The 21,237-nt window shown below is 38.6% G+C and overlaps 1 protein-coding gene across 6 annotated transcripts; it reads left to right on the top strand.

Annotated features, from left to right (window-relative positions):
* The first annotated feature begins 1,230 nt into the window (after positions 1-1,230).
* HDAC10 (histone deacetylase 10) lies at positions 1,231-21,226 on the top strand. Of its 6 annotated transcripts, none has more exons than XM_052790863.1 (21): positions 1,233-1,932; positions 2,163-2,229; positions 3,083-3,217; positions 5,444-5,540; positions 6,218-6,315; positions 6,392-6,496; positions 6,707-6,775; positions 7,400-7,526; positions 8,017-8,082; positions 8,473-8,532; positions 8,909-8,998; positions 10,262-10,368; positions 11,986-12,053; positions 12,535-12,805; positions 13,444-13,534; positions 15,141-15,226; positions 16,290-16,343; positions 16,953-17,037; positions 17,483-17,668; positions 19,480-19,639; positions 20,349-21,226. In XM_052790863.1, exons 2-21 carry the CDS (start codon positions 2,165-2,167, stop codon positions 20,372-20,374), a joined length of 2,046 nt encoding a protein of 681 aa, XP_052646823.1. In that variant the 5' UTR covers positions 1,233-1,932; positions 2,163-2,164; the 3' UTR covers positions 20,375-21,226. The 6 variants fall into 6 exon arrangements, 5 of the variants coding, with proteins under 5 accessions (XP_052646823.1, XP_052646821.1, XP_052646822.1 ...); XM_052790861.1 differs by having other exon boundaries at positions 1,233-1,728; XM_052790862.1 differs by having other exon boundaries at positions 1,233-1,500.
* Positions 21,227-21,237: the final 11 nt, after the last annotated feature.

Consider the following 21,237-nt stretch of genomic DNA (forward strand, 5'->3'; position numbering starts at 1 on the left):
GCTAAACAGAGTTTTTGAAACTTTTTGTTCTTGCGTGACCATGTTGAATGTAACATGGTTCATCTGGAATATAAATCAGGTCCCTGCTACTGAAATGTCCCTTTTCATTTTCAGAGGCATTACAAAAGTCAATGTATAAACTTTACCAGTTGTCTAAGTGATCTGCAGGGAACTGATGGAGTGGTAATATTCAAGAAATGCAAAATACTACAGTGGCCACGTGATTAGCATCCTCATTGTCAGTGCAATACACTGACATTAAAGGCTACGTGAAAATGGACAGAACTTGACTTAGTTTTAGTTTTATACGTATGTACAATAGACACAAGAACAGGTAGTGGATAATACACAAATGAGAAGCTATTTCAGTAATACAGTGACTATTGTGGTCATATTTTCTTGAAACAAATACGGGAAAAGTTTACGGTCAGTAGCTTTCTAAAAGTCCCATCTGTAATGATCTGGGTTCCCGATATGTCCCTGGTAAGCGCAGGTTTGTATGCATGCTCCTAATGACACCGGCTCCATCACTTTCTACCGTGAACTGGAAAACTAGTAGAAATTCGGGGGAAAAAAAGTCGAAACGACCTATATTCAGTTTATACCGTAGAATGAAGCCGCTGCTTAGAGAAAAGTAGGTTGCTCGAAAGCTCAGTTCATTCGACGCTGCTGAGCCTGTGCTGGTCCCTGCAGGAGAGCCGGTAAATGTTTCCAGGAGCCCGTCCCTGCCTTGCCCGAGACCCGCTTAGGACCTGCGGGAGAAGCGTCGGCACCCGCCCGCCGTGAGGGGGTACGGTGTGTGTTACCTGCGGACAGCGAGGTTCGCGCTACTCCCCCAAAATGAAGGCGGCATCATTTTCGTTCAAGTATTTGGTTTTTTTCCTCTTCATATGATAGGACACCGTACAGTCCAGGGTCGTGGGGTTTTTGGTCTTGGGTTTCTTACGTGCTAAAAACTTGGCAGCACCTGCGGTTGAATTGTCCTTGGCACGAAAATACAACTCAAACCGCCGGGCCTACTTCAGAGAGCTCTGGCAAAGCAAAGGTTTCTCTTTGTACATACTTTAAGGCCTCCCGTTACACACCAGTGAAGTGTACAGCGGCACCGCTGCCGCTGACAATTGAATTCAAGAGCTTAAACGCCGCTCACCCCGCCGGGCCGCCCGGCGCGCTCAGGGCCGGCGGCGGGGCGGGGGCTCCGCTCGACACTCCCACCGCCGCCGCCGGGGAGGAGCGGGCGGCCGGGCTGAGGCGTTGCCGGCCGCGGGGCCGAAGCCGGGGCCGTGTAGCTGAGGCGCGCTGGCTTCCCGCCTTCGCCGCCTCCGGAGGCCGGGGCCTGCCGGCGGCCCGCTGCGGGGCCCGGGCGGCTCTGTGTCAGGGCGCCTGAGGCTGCCGGGCTTCCCCGGCGGGCGGGAGGCGAGGCGAGGCGAGGCGCGGAGCGGAGCGGGCCCGCGGCCCACGGCCCACGTTAACGCGCCCTCCGGCGGCTCCGGGGCTTCGGTGAGGTGGCCTAGCGGCCAGCTGTGCGGTTTAATCTCGCTTTCTTCGGTCTCTTTGTTTCTCTTAAATGCCTCTCGTGGGTTTTTTGAAAGACCGTTAAAGTTTTAAGCACAACAGATCCCCCTAATTGTTCGACCCGTGGTGTATGTAATCGTGTTTTTCATACTTTGTGGCTTTGTAACTTCAGCTTTCGCAAGCAGCTGTTTCCTTTCACGTCAGCCGTGACAGGTAAGGGTCTGTGTGTAATGGCGGGCCGAGGAGGCCTGTGCAGGCCTGTGCTCAGATCCTTGACGGCCTTTGTAAGGCCCCGAGCGTGGGCTGGAGAGGCTTGGAGAGATGGCGTAACCCCTCCACCTGCACCAGAAATACCTGCGCCGAGGTTTTGAAAATCCAGATAATCGTGAATCTTACCCGTGTGCATCTGGTTTCAAGGTCTGTGCTATTAGCTTTGGACTCCTTGGCCTTGTCAGGGCTCCTCCTAAATGATTTTCTTTGATTTTGTCCTGTAAGTACAAAGTCTAAAGTGCAAAATTGTCATGCAAGTAGATAATGCTGTGAACATATATTCTCACTGGCTAATACAATATTAAGTTTGTTTTAATATAAGTTTACTTCTTGCCTGAAATATGTGTCTTGGGATTTTTGTTTTATTCTGTCTGTAGCAATGGCTTCAGGAACAGCACTGATTTATGATGAGGAGATGACCACTCATAAACTACTTTGGAGTGAGTAAGTCACTGCCGTCCTTTTTATGAATAGCTTCTTTTTAGGATTTCTCTGAGAGAAGTACCAAGTAAATATGGTTTTTGTAAATGTAATAGGAAATGCCTAGTTAGAGGTACCCTGTCGTTTTCCTAGTGAATAGAAAGTCTCCTTTTGGAAAATTTTTTTTTATTTTATTCCCAGTTTGTATCCAGATGCTGTAATGATAATGTAATGATAATCTGAAGCTGGATTTGAGAAGCTGTAGGCCTCCAGCCTGGTAGGCCTTAATAAGAAGTGTTAGCTTTAAGCATCTGAGCAGCCCCCTAGATAAAGTATTCTAAGCTAATTAAATTGTTCGTAAAGATCTTGGAAAAAAACATGTAGATAATACTCATCAGCTGGAACTCGTCAATTAAATTCAGTTAGAAATTGGTATATGCCACTTGCTTAAATTTACATACATTAGACCAGTACCTTTGCAGTGCTCAGAGAAACAGTCCACTGTTGTCTTCTCTCCAAACCCGCTTCTTCTCTTTTCACCTTCATTGTAATGTACAGCTTTTCATTTCAGCATTCCTGTGTCTGTAGTTAAGTGTTGCTACTTTCAGTGGTGAGAGAGGAAAAAAAAATGATGCTGTTTTGTTTCTTTTTTACTTAAGAACCATATATAATCTTCTGCTTAGGTATTTTAGAACCAATTTTTGGTTCAATTCCAAAACAAAGTATTTAAAGATTTTATTTTCCTTGTACTCTCCTGTGTTCCTCTGAGGGTAATGAATCTTCTTACAATGGGAAGTTAAAAGCTAGGCATTATGAAGTGTATTTGTTAGCTGTGCTGGTATGGTATTATAGTAATATGATTATTGCTTATTTTTAGTCCTGTTTGTTATATTGAAGTGCCAGAAAGACTGTCATCCTCCTATGACCAGCTTAAACATTACCATCTTGTGGAAAGATGTGTTCATATGCCTGCCAGAGAAGGAAGCAAGGAAGAGATCCTGTTGGTTCACAGGTCTGAAACTTACTTTCATCACCATTCGGATTAATTCAGTGAAATAACACATCTCATACTTCCAGGTCATATTTTGCTCCATTTGAAAAGGTCTGCTCCAAAACTCAATGACTTCCAGTAATTTCAATGGAAAATGTGTCACACTTAAAGTTAGACAAATAATGTTGAGCATGCTGTAGGTGCTGAAGTATGAATCTGCTATTCCACTAAATCCCCATTCCCACTCTTTGGGTTCTTAAGCAACGCATGCTGATTTATACATAGGATTAAAAGTAAACTTCTAATAAAAATTGGGACAAGACTTTTAAGAAGTGTAGAAAAATGGGTATTTCTTTAGAAAGATAATAATAACCTCCTCTTTCTCCCAAGCATCTTTGAGAGAGAGTGAACCACAAAGAAACGCTTTGCCTCTAATTCTGGCGGGAGGGGAAGTTAAGGGGGCAGCCTGCCTGTTCTCAAGTCACGGCAGTGAAGTCTGCTCTGGCATTTGTCACTTTGGTGTGATGATTCTGCAACCAACTGCAGATGATTCTGCGTGTTGCTTGTTCGCTGATTTAGCCTTGTCAGGGAGCGGCAAGGGCAGCCGTCTCTGAAAGGCAAGGGGAGTAGGGAGCAGAGCATGACAAAGCAGCTAGAGGCAGTGGCTTCATGGACAAGGGCACAACCCCACAATACCCAATCGAGGCAAGCAGCACAGGTCCAGTGATGGTAACCAGATTCAGGCATAAGTTTAGATGGCCCGACGAGGCCATAGTGACATGGCAGGTCTGAGGTCAAGCTAGAGAGTCATTCCACAGGTCAGGGTCCAGGTCCAGATGAGCGGCGTTCATGGCCAGACACAGACATGGCTATACAATGCAGCTGCAACGTAGCAGACGGTGAGAGCCTTGTCTTAAGAGCAAATGCCAAGGGAAGGAGGGGGAGCCTCTGCTGAGTCTTCTTGGCAGAGCTGTTTGGAGGGAGCCTCCACTGAGGCTCCTTCTAGCTCTCTCTTTCAAGGTGACCAGCTGTACTATCTCTGCTGGTTCTGAACCCAGCAGCCAAACCCCAGGAGGGAAAGGATGTACCCAGGGCCCTGACACCTGTGACGAGGACCATAGCTTGATCCCAAGTCATGCTTAAATTTTCAGATTCTAGAACAGTATTTTTCCTAAGAACATGCTTGTTTGTTAGAATGCAATTGATTTTCATAGTAAATACATTGTTGATTGGTTATGGAAGAGGCCTGATCACTATTTGCAGTGGAGTTGCTCCTGCTAGATGACTGGGGACAAATCGCTTCACAAAGTCTTGTCTTGGTTTCCATAGGTAAGCTAAAGATAATAGAGCTCTTTCCTTTCTAAAACACTTTTAGATTGAAACAAATTTATAACTCCTATAAAAATGTTTTGTTTGTGTTCACAGTTAGTTATGAGGCCGCTGCTGAAGTTAAACTAGTAATTATACAGTCATTCAGGTTCATACGGTTTTATTGCTGTTAATGCCTTAATTTTTAAGCCATTGTTTACCTTTACTTCCATTAGGCAGCACTAGGGTGTTTTGTTTTGTTGTGAAATTCCAGTTGCTTTGGCATTGTCCACCTAGAGGAATGCATATATGGTCATTGTATCCTGGATTAGGACACAGATGGGAGAGTAGATGCCATCAGCTTCCATTTCCAGCTCACTACACAAGGGCAGGAGAGCAGTGACAGGGATTTGGGGGAACATTGATGCTAGTGCCTTAGTATTTATTTCAATCTTGAACTAGTGAAAAGAGGGAGCTAGCACACAGCCAGTAAGGGATTTATTCAAATACTTGTTTTCCACAGAACAAGGGAGGACTAGATGCACATTCTCAGAGTTATAATTCACACTCTGATGACTGTCAGAATCCTAGTTTAGTTCTTGTTGGGATGGTATCTGTGTGTAGTGTGGATTGCAAAATAGATTGCTTCATGATCAACAAAGAGCCTTTTTTTGAAAGCAAGACTAATTACTCTTACAGCTGGAAAAGGGAGAAGAATGTCATGTTCTTAAGACATCCAAGAACCCTTGCTTTCAGAGCGTTCCTTATTTTTTTCACTATATCCTACAACTAGTGTTCCAGAGTACCTATTGGACTTGTAGAGTCTCACAGAAAGCCCCTTTTAACATATATTCTGTTACTTTTCATTACATTTTGCATTAAAAAAAACCCCTTTATAGTTGCTTAGTTAAGTGTTGTGTTAATCTCTCTCCTCTGCAGTTCAGAACACTTGGAAGTGGCAAAAAGCACCCAGACAATGAATGAAGAGGAACTGAAAAAAGTCTCTGGAAATTATGATGCTTTTTTCTTCCATCAGGTATGTAAGTTAAGCTGCTTCCTCTATTGGGAGTTACAAGTATTTGTGCTATTGCATCTGAGTCGCACTTTTCTAAGTAGGAAAATTGGCAATACATTTTTTGCTATTTAAGTAGACTTGCATTTATTTATGATATTGTTCTCTGTTTCAAGTTCAGTGTAATGCTGTAATTTAAGTGGGTTAAGTGTCCTGTCATCTATTCTGTAATTGTATCATGCCAGTATAGCACACTACTCAAATTTGAGCTTTATTTTTGTCACTTAATGTCACTGTAGACCATTAGTGACCTGCAAATCACATTTTGATAACAGTTGCTCTTAAATGTTGTGCCAGGTAATGGAGGTGAAGTCTTTTGTGTTTTCTTTCTGTAAGGTTTCATTCCTTATTTTCAAAGATGCCATGTTATTCCACTAGTCAGTTCAGTATGTCCATCTCATATTTCTTAACTGCTTCAGGCAGAATATCCTTATAAAGGATATGGTGATCACAGGTAAACCTAGTAGAAAGCACATTGGAATCTGTTGTAAAATTCTGCTTTCAACTATCTGCATACAACCTCAGCTGGGTAGATTTATGTCAAGACAATTTGCTGTTGGGGTGCAAAAGCACGTCATGTGTTATTAGTTTAAAACAAGCTGATGAGTGATTGACGACAACTATGAGTTTCTCTTTTTCAGAACACTTACCGTTGTGCCAGACTAGCAGTAGGAGCGACTTTGGAGCTGGTGGATGCTGTGATGTCAGGAAAAGTGCACAATGGAATGGCATTAGTAAGGTAAGAAAACATGTGAGAAAGTTTTCACTTCTTACCAAAATTTCTTTTGTTGTAACCATATAAAACTTTGCTTTAGACCTCCAGGTCACCACAGCCAGAGAAATGCAGCTAATGGGTTCTGTTTGTTCAACAATGTTGCTATTGCAGCAGAATATGCAAAACTGAAATACGGTCTACAGAGGTAAGTGCGTGGTTGACTCTATAGAAGCTTTTCATACCCAAGTATGGCATTTAGATAACAGTTTGACATTCTACTGTTTTAGATTAATGCCTAGAGCTTTCTGGGTGTCTTGTACCTTTTGGGTCAGAAAAACATTATTCATCTGTACATTCTTTAGATCAAGATGCTGTGGTTCTTCCGCTGAATGTTTTCTTTTACTGATCTATGCAGAATCCTAATTGTTGACTGGGATGTGCACCATGGGCAAGGAACTCAATATATATTTGAAGAGGATCCAAGGTTTGAATGATTTTTTTTTTTTTTTATGTTAGCTGATTAAAGATTGCTTGTCTCTGTAGAGAATAAGATTTCTTCCATTTCTAAACCTAGAATCTTACAAAACATTCTCCTTGCTATTTTAGTAACTCTGTTGTTTTTTACTTGTTATAAAATAGAGGGAAAAATCTTAACAAAAAATAAATATGTAAATCTGTTCTACTTTAAAGAATAACAAACACAAAATGAGCAGTATGATTACCTTGGTTTGCCAGTAGTAAGATCTCTTTGTGCCAGTATTCAGGTAATACATCTATGCTCTGTACTCATGAATCTCTCCATTAAAGTATTCGAGTAGTAGTTGGATAAAATACATGAGCTTTATATTGTTTTCAGAAAGGCCACAGAAGTAGGTTCTAGAAACAATTCTGCTCTTTTGAAGATGCACTGTCTGTCTTTGATCTGAATGGAGTGCATGCATACAAGAAATTTTTAGCAGGTTAATTTTTACGTTAATTTTGGTATAGGAGCTACTGTACCAAGTTTCACAGTCCAAGTCCATTAAGAGAACTAAGTCACCAGGTTCAGAATATAAAGTCAGTTTCAGAATCTTTTAATCAAGTTGGATTTGTTTTTTGTATCTTTCAGTGTTTTGTATTTTTCCTGGCATCGCTATGAACATCAGGAATTCTGGCCATCACTCAAAGAATCAGATTATGATGCTGTGGGTCTGGGAAAAGGAAAAGGTTTTAACATAAATTTGCCTTGGAACAAGGTAAATTTTGCTTACAGCACAACAAAGCAAGTGCAATAGCTTTGTTATCTCGTGCTTTGTGTAACACTTTGAGAGGTGCACTGCTTCACTTGCTTCACAGACGTCGTAGCACGGTGTACCTCCTTCCTGTCAATGGAATGTCTGCTGAAAAATATGGCTCAGAATGTGATAATGTTTTTAAAAAAAAAAAAAGAGGGAGAGAAAAACATACACATATTTGTTTCTTTTTGAATATCTTACCTAGCCATCAAATCAGAAAGTGTTTCAGGAGATGATTACATCCTTGTTCAGCAGAGAACAGAAGCTTATACTTAAGACTAAATACGGTGGATATTTATGCACTTTACTTAAATGGAGTTTGTTTTACTTGACCTCATAAGGTTCCCTTTTCTTTAACTTTTGATACTATCTTTCCCTAAAGTCTTGAAGAACCTTAGAAAATTTGTTATTCCAACAAGAAAATATGACCTATATTTCTCATATTTTGCAGGTTGGGATGGGAAATTCAGATTATCTTGCTGCATTTTTCCATGTGTTGCTTCCAATGGCTTTTGAGGTAACTTTTTACTGCTCTGCTATTTGAACAGCAAAACCAAAGACTACTTCCGAAGTAATTCTTAAGCAGGTGCCATTGAATATTTTGTAGAAATGCAGTAATTGCTGGTAGCACAGTTAACACATTATTTCTGCTGGTATGACTGATGTCCTGATCAACTGAATAGTATATATGGAATGTTAGCTTTTAAATATTCAATCTAATGATCTGCAACTTCTCCAGCAAGAATGAAAATAGTATAAAAGGGTAATCTTAGTTTTTATTCAGGAAGAGTCTTTATTTGTGTTCATTTGTGTGAAATAACAGCTGAACATGGTACAATTGAAATCCAGTAAAAGATTGAAAATAGGACATAAGAATGTGCTACAACTCTCTCTGTTTTTATAACAGTTTGATCCTGAACTGGTTATTGTCTCCGCTGGATATGATTCTGGAATTGGAGACCCTGAAGTAAGTAACTTGTGGCCTTTGTGTTGTCAGTCATGAATCTGTTCACAAAATATTCCTACCTCTTAAGTGTCCTGTGATTGCTAGGTGAAATTCACTTTGACCAAGCTAAAAATACCTGTTTGAGTCTTTAAACTGACCCCACCTCATTAAATACTACAATAAGACACGTAAAGACAGATTGTTCCATAGGCATAATTACTGTGTTGGTTTTTGCACCTTCCTTTAAAGCAGTTGGTTCAGTATTTTGTTAGATACAATGAGAGGCAAGTGGTCCAGTATTCCAACTCAGACTTGTGTATTTCAGATTGTATGGGGTTTTTTTTACCAACGTTTTTGATTCAGGGTTTCATCTCTTAAAATTTTTTCTTTGATTTAGGGTCAGATGAATGCCACTCCAGAGGTTTTTGCCCACCTTACCCATTTCGTGATGCAGTTAGCTAATGGAAAGCTGTGTGTCATCCTAGAGGTAAAGACTTTTGAAACATACTCCCAGGGGAAGGGTCTTTGTATTAGAGCCATACAGGGCAAGCTAGAAGCTAGGAAGCAAAACTTCTTAACAGAATAATTCTTTTTATCTTTCTTTTGAGAATCAGGAATGCAAAAATGGCTAAGGTTTGACAATGCCCTTATACATTAAAAGAAATGCACGTCTTTAAAAACTGATTTTTTTTGTTCAAAAAAACATAGCTGCCACAGATATGTTCAGTTCTTGTGAACAGTGACTAGGTCTGCTGCTCTGGATAGTCCCAAACTCATTAAAATATATTTAGTGGATAAGCTGCATTATCAATGTTTCTACAAGTATGTCTTACTCCAGGAGAGTTTAAAAAACCTTTAAGCTAAATATACTCTTACTTAGTAATGAAGCTCTTCCTAAATTCCCTCTTTTTTGATTAAAAGCCTCTATGCAAGCTCTTTTTTTAAATGCTCTTTTTAAATTTTTTTTAAACAATTAAAAATGTTTCCTCCTTTTGAAATCTAGATTTCAACTCCCTATTTCTGCTGCATGTTAGAAAAATAGTGGCTTTTCAGGTAAATAAGTGTGCGGAAATATTACTGCCAACAAGGTCTCCAAGAGTGAACTGTTTATTGATTGATTCACTTGACCTCTGTTTTGCATGACCTTTCTTCCATCATCGTTCTCTCCAGCAGGTTATTATAGATACTTCTTTCTGCTAGCTGAAGTGCAAATAAGCATCCCCTCCTAATACAGATGATGTGACTGCTCCACAGGTGGTATGCAGCAAGCAACCTATCATCTGCAATCTAGCAGTCTTAAATCTCCAAATTCTGCCAAACCATTAGGACAACCATATCTTAAAAGTGTCAGCCTGTGAGAAATTTCCCTTTTACAGACATTTTAGAGGACAGCGATAGTATTTGCCTTCTAAGGAATCTTCCACAAGAATTGTTGAAGATAGCATATCACGGATAGGAATGGAGAAGGTGTATGTTTCCAGGGTTTTCATGGCAAAGTCATGACTGATTTCTGAAATAAACTGAACCATGATTAAGTGAGTTGAGTCATTGGATGCCAGTGAAGTTCAGCAAGTAGCCTCTAACTTACTGTTTTCATATTGAAAATCATTGACTTAGATGTACTTGCATGTCAGCTTCCGTTTATGTAAATTCAGATATATTTCAAAACCTTAATTTATTTTCCAAGATGATATTCAGATAGATGTTACAAGTACTTGTTCCTTAGGTGACACAAAATACTTTTTTCTAGGGTGGATACCACTTAAAGTCATTGTCTGAATCAGTCTGCATGACTGTAAAAACTTTGCTTGGAGATCCTGTACCTCAAATAACTGGAGAAATGGCACCTTGCCTAAGGTAAGCATATGAAGAATTTTAGAACAACCCATGTATTTATCAAAGAGACTGAAGGCATGCATGCTTTGAACATTTTGCTGAAGCAAGGTTTTAATATGATGCTTTATAATATATTGTCTTCTGCTTTGGATAACTTGCTTTCCAAAAATGTCATCCAAGGTACAGTTTTGTATACTTTTGTTTCTGAAATTATTTCAAGTTGTGAGAACTTAATGGCTTATAATTTTATGCTATTTATCCTTCGGCCTTGTTATCCTGTGGAGATCCATCTCACTCAAGGCTGAGACAATCCTGCTGTAATCAAGGCAATGCCAGTTAATAACAGCCAGTATTTGGGAAAGTATGTAATTGCAAGGATTAGTTCTTCAGACTCCAGGGCCGCTTCAGTTCCTGTAGTAGAACAATAGCTGGAGCTAACCTTTCTCTTATCAGTGAGAGCTGATGCTGTGCAGAGCCAGTCTTGATGACTGCTTGTGTTTCTGGAATGCAGAGCATCGAGGCCTGGGGTGTGAAAGCACTCGACTGTGTGGAGCTGTACCAAGATAATTAAACTTCAGGTCTGACTTCTTTTTGGAGACAGTAAGATTGTGTTTGCACCGTGGTGAATCTGACCTAGTAAAGCATTCTGAACCTGGAGCCTGAATCAGTCCTACATATAAACTGTCTTTCTCTCTACCTGTCTGTACTATCTCCTCCACATCTCCATGTTCTGTCCTCAGTCTCCCTCCCACCTCAGTAGCTGTCCCGTGCTTTTTTTTCAGCAGTAATGCTCCTAATGCATTTTGGTGGCAGCACCTACCAGTTGGCTGTGATAGGTAAAACTTGGAGCTCAGATCAGTCAGGGAAGCAGTGTAGATATACACAGGCTGTGAGCAGAGTTGGGTTTGGTAAACTCTGATGGAGCAAAGCTGGTTATTTTGCTCCCAGCACATTCCATAGCCCCTGTATTACCTCTTTGTCTTCTCTACCAACTGTAGTATCTCAGGTTGCTATCATCCTAGGTAATGGAGAGTTGATTATATTTATTCATTATATCAGTCCAGCTCCTGAACACCTTACAAATAATCTCCAAGGACAGAAATTGTCCTGGATTTAACATGACCTGAATTAATGTTTGTATGATAGCTAACATAATAGGACATTTGCCTATAGTGCTGCAAATACCAGTGATAATAAAAAAGATTTCAACACAAAGAATAGCAGGGAATGTGACTTACTTGGTTCCTGAACAGATAGTCTTGCTTTTGAGTAAATCTAATTACATCTTTACATTGTGTAGATAAAATCTCTGACAGAGCAAAGACAGACGAGTGAAATCTTGCCTTTCCTGAAGTCAGGGTCAGGGTGCTTCTTCCAACAGCAGGGTTGGGATTTCACTCAATGTGTGTACATACTGCATGTGTTCTTCACTTTTCTTTTTTGTCTCTTGTATCTAATCTTTCCAAGCAATCTCCTCATTGAGCCTTATTCTTTTTATCTTTCTGTTCTGCATTCTTGGAATAGACCAGAGCTTGTTCATTTTCAGTTGGATTTTTTGTGTTCGCTTTTTCATTGCGGTAAGTTATGGTTCCTATATTTTCATTAGTGCTGATACTGTTAATCCTGTTTCTTTTGTAGTGCTGTTGAATCTATTCAAAATGTGAGAGCAGCACATAAACGCTACTGGAAATGGTTGATGTATGAAGGTAATTACTCTTCTCTTTCTTCAAGCAAATGTGATTGGTAAATGGATTCATACAGAAATTCAAAATTATTAAGATTAATACCAGTGGATTAAAATAATTGAACTACCAGTTATTCATCAAATGACTGATGAAGCACTGTGAGGCTTCATTCAAGGCCATGTCTTCAGCTGGTCTGAAAAGAACTTCTGAAGCTGGCAAACATCACACCAAAAACTAGTGCTTTGATATCTTTGTTTGAGGATACGGTTTTCTGTGTCAAAAATATGGGCATAAGATTTATTACCACAAATCCTTTCACTAGATTAAAACAAATGTAGCAGCAGTGAAAACATACATGGCAGGAAACATTGTAGCTAGTACATGGAGATAAATATGCATACTATGAATACAGAGGTACTCTGTTTTGTAAATAAATGTAACCAAATATTAACAGACTGCTCAGCAAGTAATATATGTCAAACCCCTCTTTTTTTTCCTTTAGACACATCATTTTTACAAAATTTGAGCACCAACTTGCACTTACTAAAGAAGGCTAATCCAAATCCCTCCACAGAACATGAATCTAAGATAACTAACAACAATGAAACTGTCAAAGTAGAAAGGTTTTTGGAACTGCACATGAAAAATATTCTATTTCCAGTGCCTCCCATCAAAACAGCAACAACTGACTCTAAAGGTTCAGTACATTTGCTCCCTGTACCTGTTCATTTTGTGAAGGAAATGGACAAAACTGAAATAAAAGCTCTTGTCAGGTTGGTCCTACCTATTTAATTTTCAACATAATTATGAGGATGAGAGGTCTCTGTACAGGCTGTCATCTACCTCTGTTTCTGCCATGGTCATCTTCTTGGCCTTAGTCTACTCAGTTATAGCCAGAGTTGCTTTCTTTGAAAAATGAAGACATTGGTGTTGGTTATCACTCGTAGCCTTGAAGTCCTTTAAAGAACTAATTAGAATACTTTTAGAGAAAACTATTTCAATGGAGATAGAACATTTAGTGCAAATGTATTCATTTAGAAAGAGATTTTGCTAGGAAGGTGCCTTAAAGCTGTGTTCACTTTTAGCTGAAAAAAATACCAAACTGGTCTGATTTCAGAAGCTCAACTTTTTGTCTTAGAAAGTCTAATTTTGAATGAAATTCTATTTCCTGAATACTGTCAGACATTTTTGTTTTCTTTCCAGTGCAGAATGGAGACAGGTTCAGAGAGCTCAAGACTGTCAGGCAACAGTGTTGTCATCTCCCTTCTAGAGCTAGGTTTTTGAGAATGAATGTGTAGCACCTATACAAAATGTACCCTGTCAATACTAACTGCAAAGTACCCTGTCAGTGTCCTCTTTGAAAGCATTATTGCCTCTAACCTAGTTTTTCTTCATGTAATTTATTTTACAGTGGCTTTTATGCAGACATTGTGAAAGAGGACAAAAATTTGCTCTCTCTTGGCAGTATGTTGGCCATCCTAGATAAAATTCTTAAGAAGGAGGTAATAATAAACTGCTTTGATCTTGGGGGCTGGGGAGAGAGTTGGATTCCTTTGATTTCTGCTTTTACTGTATTGTCATCCAGATATTAGTTACTATGTAGTTCACGACCCCACTAATCTCAGCTAGAATGTGCTTAGCTACAAGAATGAGTATGCAAGATGAGACAACTACTACTTGGGGATAGTTGTTAACCCCAAGACATCTTTCTAATGATCTTTGGGCAAAATATTGTCCTGCTTTTCTGCAGTCACAGCATGACTCAGTAATAACCTTCCCATCACTCTCAGACATACAGGTGAGCCAGGCCTTCACTCTTCCAGTTGAGGGGAGCAGAAGTTAGTTTATCAAGCACCAGTGAGCAGCAACAAGAAATCTGAGCAAGAAATGTCAAAAATTTTCCTGACTCAGTGCACAGTGTTTTGCCTTCTGTATTTAGGAAAGAGTTTACTTCTGCATTGCCCTTCAGTACAAGATGCCACGCTATGTGCAGCTGCACCCACTTACCATTATTTGTACAACAATTTACTCAAGTAAATTTTGATTTACACACATGCACATTGCTTTAGTAGAGCTGTTCAAAACACCGCTGTATGCTGTGATTCTGAACAGAGTAATTCCAATTCAGCATTTTGATTCTTGCAGCATCAGAAATGAAAAGAAGGCAGGCTTAGAGTGTTCACGTTTGTATTTTTGCTTCTTCAAGTTTTTATACATAGAGAAAAACTGCAAACAAATTAAGAAAACAAAAGATTATTACATCGTAATAAGTAAGTCTCTCCCTTGGAATGAAAAGGTCTCTTTGTAGTACCAGGCCTGCGAGGAAGATTAACTGCCAGAATGACCTCTTTCTTGTAAGCCGTCTTCTTGCTGTTGGAAGTCATGTATGTAGATGTCAGGGACAATTTTCTAACATGATAGACTGCATATACCTCCAGGAAAGCCTATAAATAGATTAAAAAAAAAAATGGTAACTGGCAAAAAGAAAGAGAGTTCCAAACTTTTCATGAGTTGCAGATGCTAAGCTGAGCTTTTTGTGTTGACAAAGAGGAGTGAGGAGGGGGAGCATGCATTAGCTTTTTGCATAGCTTTCCTGTAGAGTTCAAAGCACTATACAACACAAATTAATACTGAAAGGTAGACTGAGTAATACTGTCATTGTGTTTTCCAGAAAGGAATAGCTTGCCTAGGTTAAAGGAAGAGTCAGAATTAGAATTCAGGGACAACCTCCTTTTCATAGGGTATATTTTTCTGGTGCAGTTTGCCTACTGGCACACTGAGTGTATCCAGTCTGCAGACTATGAAGAGAACCAGTAAAGATGACCTTCCCCTGCAAAAGCTATTTTTACAGTAACCTTTCAGCATAGCACCATACTGTTGAAGTAATAGAACAATCCTTGGCATAATAATCAAATATGGCCTTTCTGTAGAAAATTAATTAATAACATTTTCTTAATGCTACTATGATAGATTAATTAAGATCCCTTTCATACAGCTGTAGCTTTGTTTGAATGATACAGATAAACAAGTAAAAATACAGTTATTACAAATAAGAAATGACATCTTGTGCAGCATTAATTATTTCTGAATGAATAATATATTTTATAGGTATGCAATGGAATTGCAGAATCACCCATGTGTTCTGTTTCGGTTGCTGTTGCACTAAGACATTCTGTTCGTTTTGGATTTCAAAGGTAAATTTGTATCTTTTGCATTTGGGGCCCCTTGATGAAATGTAAAAGTAAGATAAAAGTGTGTGAAATACAGCAAATTGCCTTTGAAACCTTAATTTTAAAACAAATAACATCTCCATATGCATAGCATTTTCAGTATGTTGTACCAACATCATTGTATATGCCAGCAAAAACCTTTTGCCTTACACAGCCACTTGCTCGCTACCCCCATGGTGGGATGGGGGAGAGAATTGGAAGGGTAAAAGTGAGAAAACTTGTGGGTTGAGATAAAGACAGTTTAATAGGTAAAGCAAAAAGCCACGCACACCAGCAAAGCAAAACAAGGAATTCATTCACCACTTACTTTCCATCGGCAGGCAGGTGTTCAGCCATCTCCAGGAAAGCAGGGCTCCATCACGCTAAGTAACAGTGACTTGGGAAGACAAACAACATCACTCCAAACGTACCCCCCTTCCTTCTTCTTCCCCCAGCTTTACATGCAGAGCATGACGTCCTATGGTCTGGAATATCCCTTTGGTCAGTTGGGGTCAGCTGTCCCGGCTGTGTCCCCTCCAAACTTCTTGTGTACCCCCAGCCTACTCACTGCTGGGGTGGGGTGAGAAGCAGAAAAGCCCTTGGCTCTGGGTAAGCACTGCTCAGCAGTAAGGAAAACATTCCTGAATTATCAACACTGTTTCCAGCATAAATCCAAAACATAGCCCCATACTAGCTGCTATGAAGAAAATTAACTCTATCCCAGCCAAAACCAGTACACTTACCAAAGGCAAAACATTTGCAAGCATGACTGCTGTGCTAGCCTACATTTTCTTTGTCAGATTTCGATTGGTTTTGGCTTGAGGACATTTTCTTGGTTTTGTTTTTTCTCCCCAGTATTTGGTGGGAGAAAAGGTGTTCCCTTGAGCTGTCATAAATGTGTTTTCTTTATACTTCTAATGGACCAGATTCAGAAACAATATGCATTCTTTTTTATGCATCTAATCTACATGCAAACTCTTTAAACAAGTTGCAATAATTGAAAAAAATTACTTGTAAATGTATGGGTATTTTTCTTTGTTTTCTGCAGAGTGCTTTGTATATTTGTTGGAGACATGGAAATCATACCAAACACAGAAGATGGGTGAGGTTTCTCTTCAGGGACTCAAATCCCAAAGGCTTTATAAATGTTCATAAGTGTCCATATATATGATAAAATCTGCACTAAGGAATCAGTCATGAGCTGATGTTCATTAAGCTTAGCTTGAGGCAAAATACAAAACATCCCCAAATATATCTGTAAAGACAAACTGCTATCTCTGAGTGCCACTTTATACGTTTAGTGGTAGGTTTAAAGTATAATCCTTCTATATTAATTGAAATTTAGATTGTTATTGAAAATAGAATATAGAAAATATAAAGTAATAAAGAAGGCAGTTATTAGCTATATAGGGTGTACTCCCCTATAACTGCAGGGGGCAAATACTGCTGATGCTGAGTTCTTCTTGAAAGTCATCTTTGCTTATTTATAACTTTTTTTGCCACTTCCCCTTTTTCTTAAAAGTAATTGCCCATAGTCTTTAATACTCTTTTTAAAAATACCTTAAAAAGGATTTCAGTTTTAATTATTGTTTACATTACGGCATGTAGTAATGCAAATAGTTATTTGCTCCTGTGTTATGAATTAGTATTTAAAGAATGATGAAAGAAAAGATCTTTCTATCTCATTGGAAGTTGTGCTTTTTATTTACAGAAAAATACTCGTGATACATATTTGTGAGAAAGAACAGTCTGGAAAGACAGGATCCAAACACTATATTTCTCTAAACTGGAAAGAGGTAAGATTTGCTTTCTGGAAACAACAGAAGAGGACAACTCTTTTAACAGAAATAATAGAATATATTTACAAATTCATAAAATGACACTGAGAATTACATCCCTCACTGCAATTTGGACCTTTGAAAATACTTCCTTTTCTTGCCCTTGCCAGGGTACTACTCCTTCACAGATCTTTAGAGTGTATTAGGATGCATAGGTCTGAGGAAACCTTTAGTAGCTACTATCTGTAGTTCATCTTCAAGAAGGCAAAGTTACAGTGCAAAGACACTAAAGAAAAGATGAGTAATCTGCATGTTTAATAGGAAAATTGCTGTGAAAAATAGAGCAATATCCTGTTTCCTAGGTCAATCAAAAACTTTCTGAGATTCACATTACTGTTTTGTTTTATATCTGGGAATTTGGGGCTTTACATTTGTGCTAAACAGTTTCTTGTTGTTGTTAAAGGATGCTGAAGGAAATGACTTCTTTTCTGCTGTACTTGGATTCATTCTTCCTGTAGCATACAGTTATCAACCTAACTTGACTGTAATAGCCGTTGGACCAAATAGGAGCCTTGGAATAAGTGGGATTTCTCTGCTATTTTCTTTACTACAAGGATTAGCCGAGTCTCGAATTTTTGCAGTGATCGAGGTAAGAAGTGGTGCTAAGCAGTGGTACTTCAAAGTACCTAGGACAGAACTCAAATCAAGCAGTAGTATGCTTGGTATGAACTGCTTCAAGCTGCCCAGTAGAAAATATTGGCTGTATCTATACTGTATTTGGTACCCCTGAGTTCACGACGCAAATAGCCCAAGCTTCTCTCTGGCCTGAGAAAAAGACCAGACGCAGATGCATACCGAGCTGTAGGCAGCCTGCATGACTGAGCAGCTGAGGCATGAACGCGAGCCCGTGGTGATGTCTGTAGACAGTAGATGTTCTGACAGTTTGCCACAGTTTGGGGGTTAACTCTCCTTTCCACCTGGAATTCATAGCTCAGAGTTGTCTCCTGAAAAGAGACACTTCTTGTCTGTTGATTATATGGCCTCTTTCCATCAAACGTGATTGAAATCAGCCCATTGTCCTGTTTATCACAAAACACTAAATTTCCTATCCTTCTCTCCCCCGTGGTGTGTACTTTATTACACACGACTTCCATCGCACATATCCTTTATGTGAACTTTATTGCCATAATACATAACTGAGGACCAATCTGCCCAAGCTCTGTGTTTCTGATAGAGAGCATGGGAAAGGAAATAAAGAGTATACAGATATTTCCCTAGTCTAGTGTTTACATACAGAAATCCTCAACGTGGTAGAGTATCCAGACTAGAGTGTGGTAAAGTGCCAGCGAGCATATCTTCCATGAATTTGTCTAATCTCTTAAAGAGCTCAACTTACATTCTTGGCTTTTGCACATCCTGTGGCTGTGAGTAACACAATTGCTCTGTGTGTTCTGTGAAACAGTAACTTTTGATTGGTTTTGTGCCTTCTAGTTCTCCTTTAATGAGAAACAATGAGTAATTGTTCACATAAGCTTATTCTAATCTGTTCCCTAGCAAGTATCCAATTAAACATATACTATTCATTAAGCTGCCCATTAAGTGGATTTTGACATACTTTATCCTGTAGTCTTCTCAAATGTTATTTGTTTTAATTTACAGTGCTGATACATAAATCATCTAAGCTAAAATAATTTGTACATTGATATGCAGTATACATAAATAGTGTATTTGCACATTACTAATTAGGAGTATGAAAGGGAAAGAATTATTGATATTCTGAAGGGTAAACTCAGAGACAAAAAGGAAGTTAGGCATACATCTTAAAAAAAATTACTGATACTTTTATATTGGTATTCTGCAGGTAGCTCCATAACAGGATTTTGTAATGTGCGGGGATTTTCTAATGCATGTGCTTTGCTTTTTAGAATAATTGAAAAAATACTTCTTTCTCTTAAAAATAAAATAGAGTTACAGTCTTCCAAATAAATGTTAATAATTTTCATATACTATTGACACTTCAGAATATAATTTCTGCAAACAAATTATATTGATTTAGACTGTCAGGAGTCCAAAAAAGTCACTTCTTGATGAAGCAAAATATATCGCTGTTTTCTACCAATAGAAAGTAAATGATGCATGAAGTAAACAAGCTCCATGCTCTCCTTCCCTCCTAACATTTTCTACCTTTAACCCAGCACTATTTCTTTTCAATCACAAAAGGAAAACTGATATTCTCTCTCTAGTTGAAAGAAACAAGTTTTACAGGAGATAAAATTAATTTACCTTTTTCAGAAAAAACTTCTCCATTTTGACACAGTTATTTGAAAATGGAAAGTTGCTCATTTTTGCTACTAATACTAGCAACTTAATTACAAAAGCTTGTTCGAAAATATTTCATGTATTACTGAAACAATGTTTGGTTCCCAGGAGTATTTTTTTCTTCTTCTTCTTCTTCAATAGGACACAGAGATAAATGTTATGCAAAGTGTAGCCAAAGCATTAGTGGGTGCTTCTGCACCTCACTTTGGAGTTTATGTGCCTCCTACCCAAGAAAAAGTAAATAAAATAAAAATATTAAGAGACCAGTTTCAGCAGGAATGGAAAATGCTTCAGTGTTCAGGTAAGTTGTCTATTTTTATTGTTAGTTCTTATTAACATATGCAAGTTTCTGAAAAGATGAAAAAATACAACTGGATCCTGCAAGTCAGTGGGATATTAAAGTCAGTGGGAGCACACTGATCTAATGTGAAAAGGATGAAAATCTGAATGCTTTTAATTCTGCCACTTGAGCCAGAAAGCACCGAATTTCACAGCATAATGACTGTACCCTTGGGAACTTTGAATACTGTTACTCCAGAATTTTGAAATGAAACTACCAAAATATGTGCTTAAAGAATGGTTAATATGATGCGCACTGGCTATGATTGCTAACATGTTTTCTGAATATAGTGTCAAATCAGGTGACTTTTTTTATACATTTAACTTGTCCACAAATAACTTCACTTAACTCAATAGTGATTAGTCGTGCTTAAAGTACATTCACAAGTAGCGGAGGATCGGGTACTGCATTTGTATAGGAATCAGATTAAGCAAGTATGTATGTTTTCAAGCATACTTGTCTAGAAACATTTCTCTACTGAATAACTTTAGTTTTTCAACAGAAAAAGCAGTGATAAAGGTGGGCATCTCTCTCTGAAAGAGAATGCCCTGCTGTCTTTCAGAAGAAATGCCAAAGAGCAGTGGTCTGGTTCCAATTAAAATGTTCTTATGGGGTCGGGAATTGTATGAGCTTGATTAATAACTGTTTTTCTAATTGCTGTTCTTTTCAGTGAAGGATGGGATTTCAAGAAATTGACTTCACTTCAGAATCATTTTACACAGCAGAAGAAAAAGAGAATGCGTTGCTGTTCATGTTGCCTTTTAAATCATTAGGAAAAGAGATGGTCAATCTCTAGAGTAAGAGCCATTCACAACTCTCTCCTGTCTTTTAAAATACTTAAAATCTGTTATTTTCAGATAGAGAATTGTGCTTGCAAATTCTATATTGGCACTAATTATTCAAGACTGACCCTTGAAAACAACTCCTGTACTTCATTACTGCAAATTGGGGCTGATGTCATTTGTGACATTGTAAAGTCAGGCTTGCATATGCAGTAGCTTGACTGCGTGAATGTTAAGGAAGTCCAGAAGACAGGCATCTGAAATAAGTAATCATAATAGCCAAAACATTTTATTATTATTCAACATAATACCAGAGTGCTTGCACTGCTGCTACCACCACCATTTCATTGGGAGTTTAAACTTAATCTGGAGGACCTGCTGTTAATGAAATTTCATTTCATAATCTGATTTAAAGGATTCACCTAACATGGTCTATTCTTTTAATTTTTCTAATGAGTAATTTTCAATTGCAAGAAGAAAAGCAGCTGAACAGCTATAGTGTATGCATTTCCTACATCACACCTGTGATGATTAAGTTTAATTTCCTGAACTATGCAGGTTGTGAGAGAAAAAAGAAAAACATTTTGCATATATAAAATTACAAATACATAATTGAACAAAGTAGTGTAAAGAGGACTCCACTCTGCCCTCTTTTCAAAGACAAATTGTCTAACAAATAAAACCCCCAAACCCCCAGAGATTTGGTAGTGGCCGAAGGCTGACATCATGTGAATTCTCAAAATTAAACAAACATCCTAAGGCAATAGCCATAGTATG

This window comes from Harpia harpyja, chromosome 6, assembly GCF_026419915.1.
Source record: "Harpia harpyja isolate bHarHar1 chromosome 6, bHarHar1 primary haplotype, whole genome shotgun sequence".
Lineage (NCBI taxonomy): Eukaryota > Metazoa > Chordata > Aves > Accipitriformes > Accipitridae > Harpia > Harpia harpyja.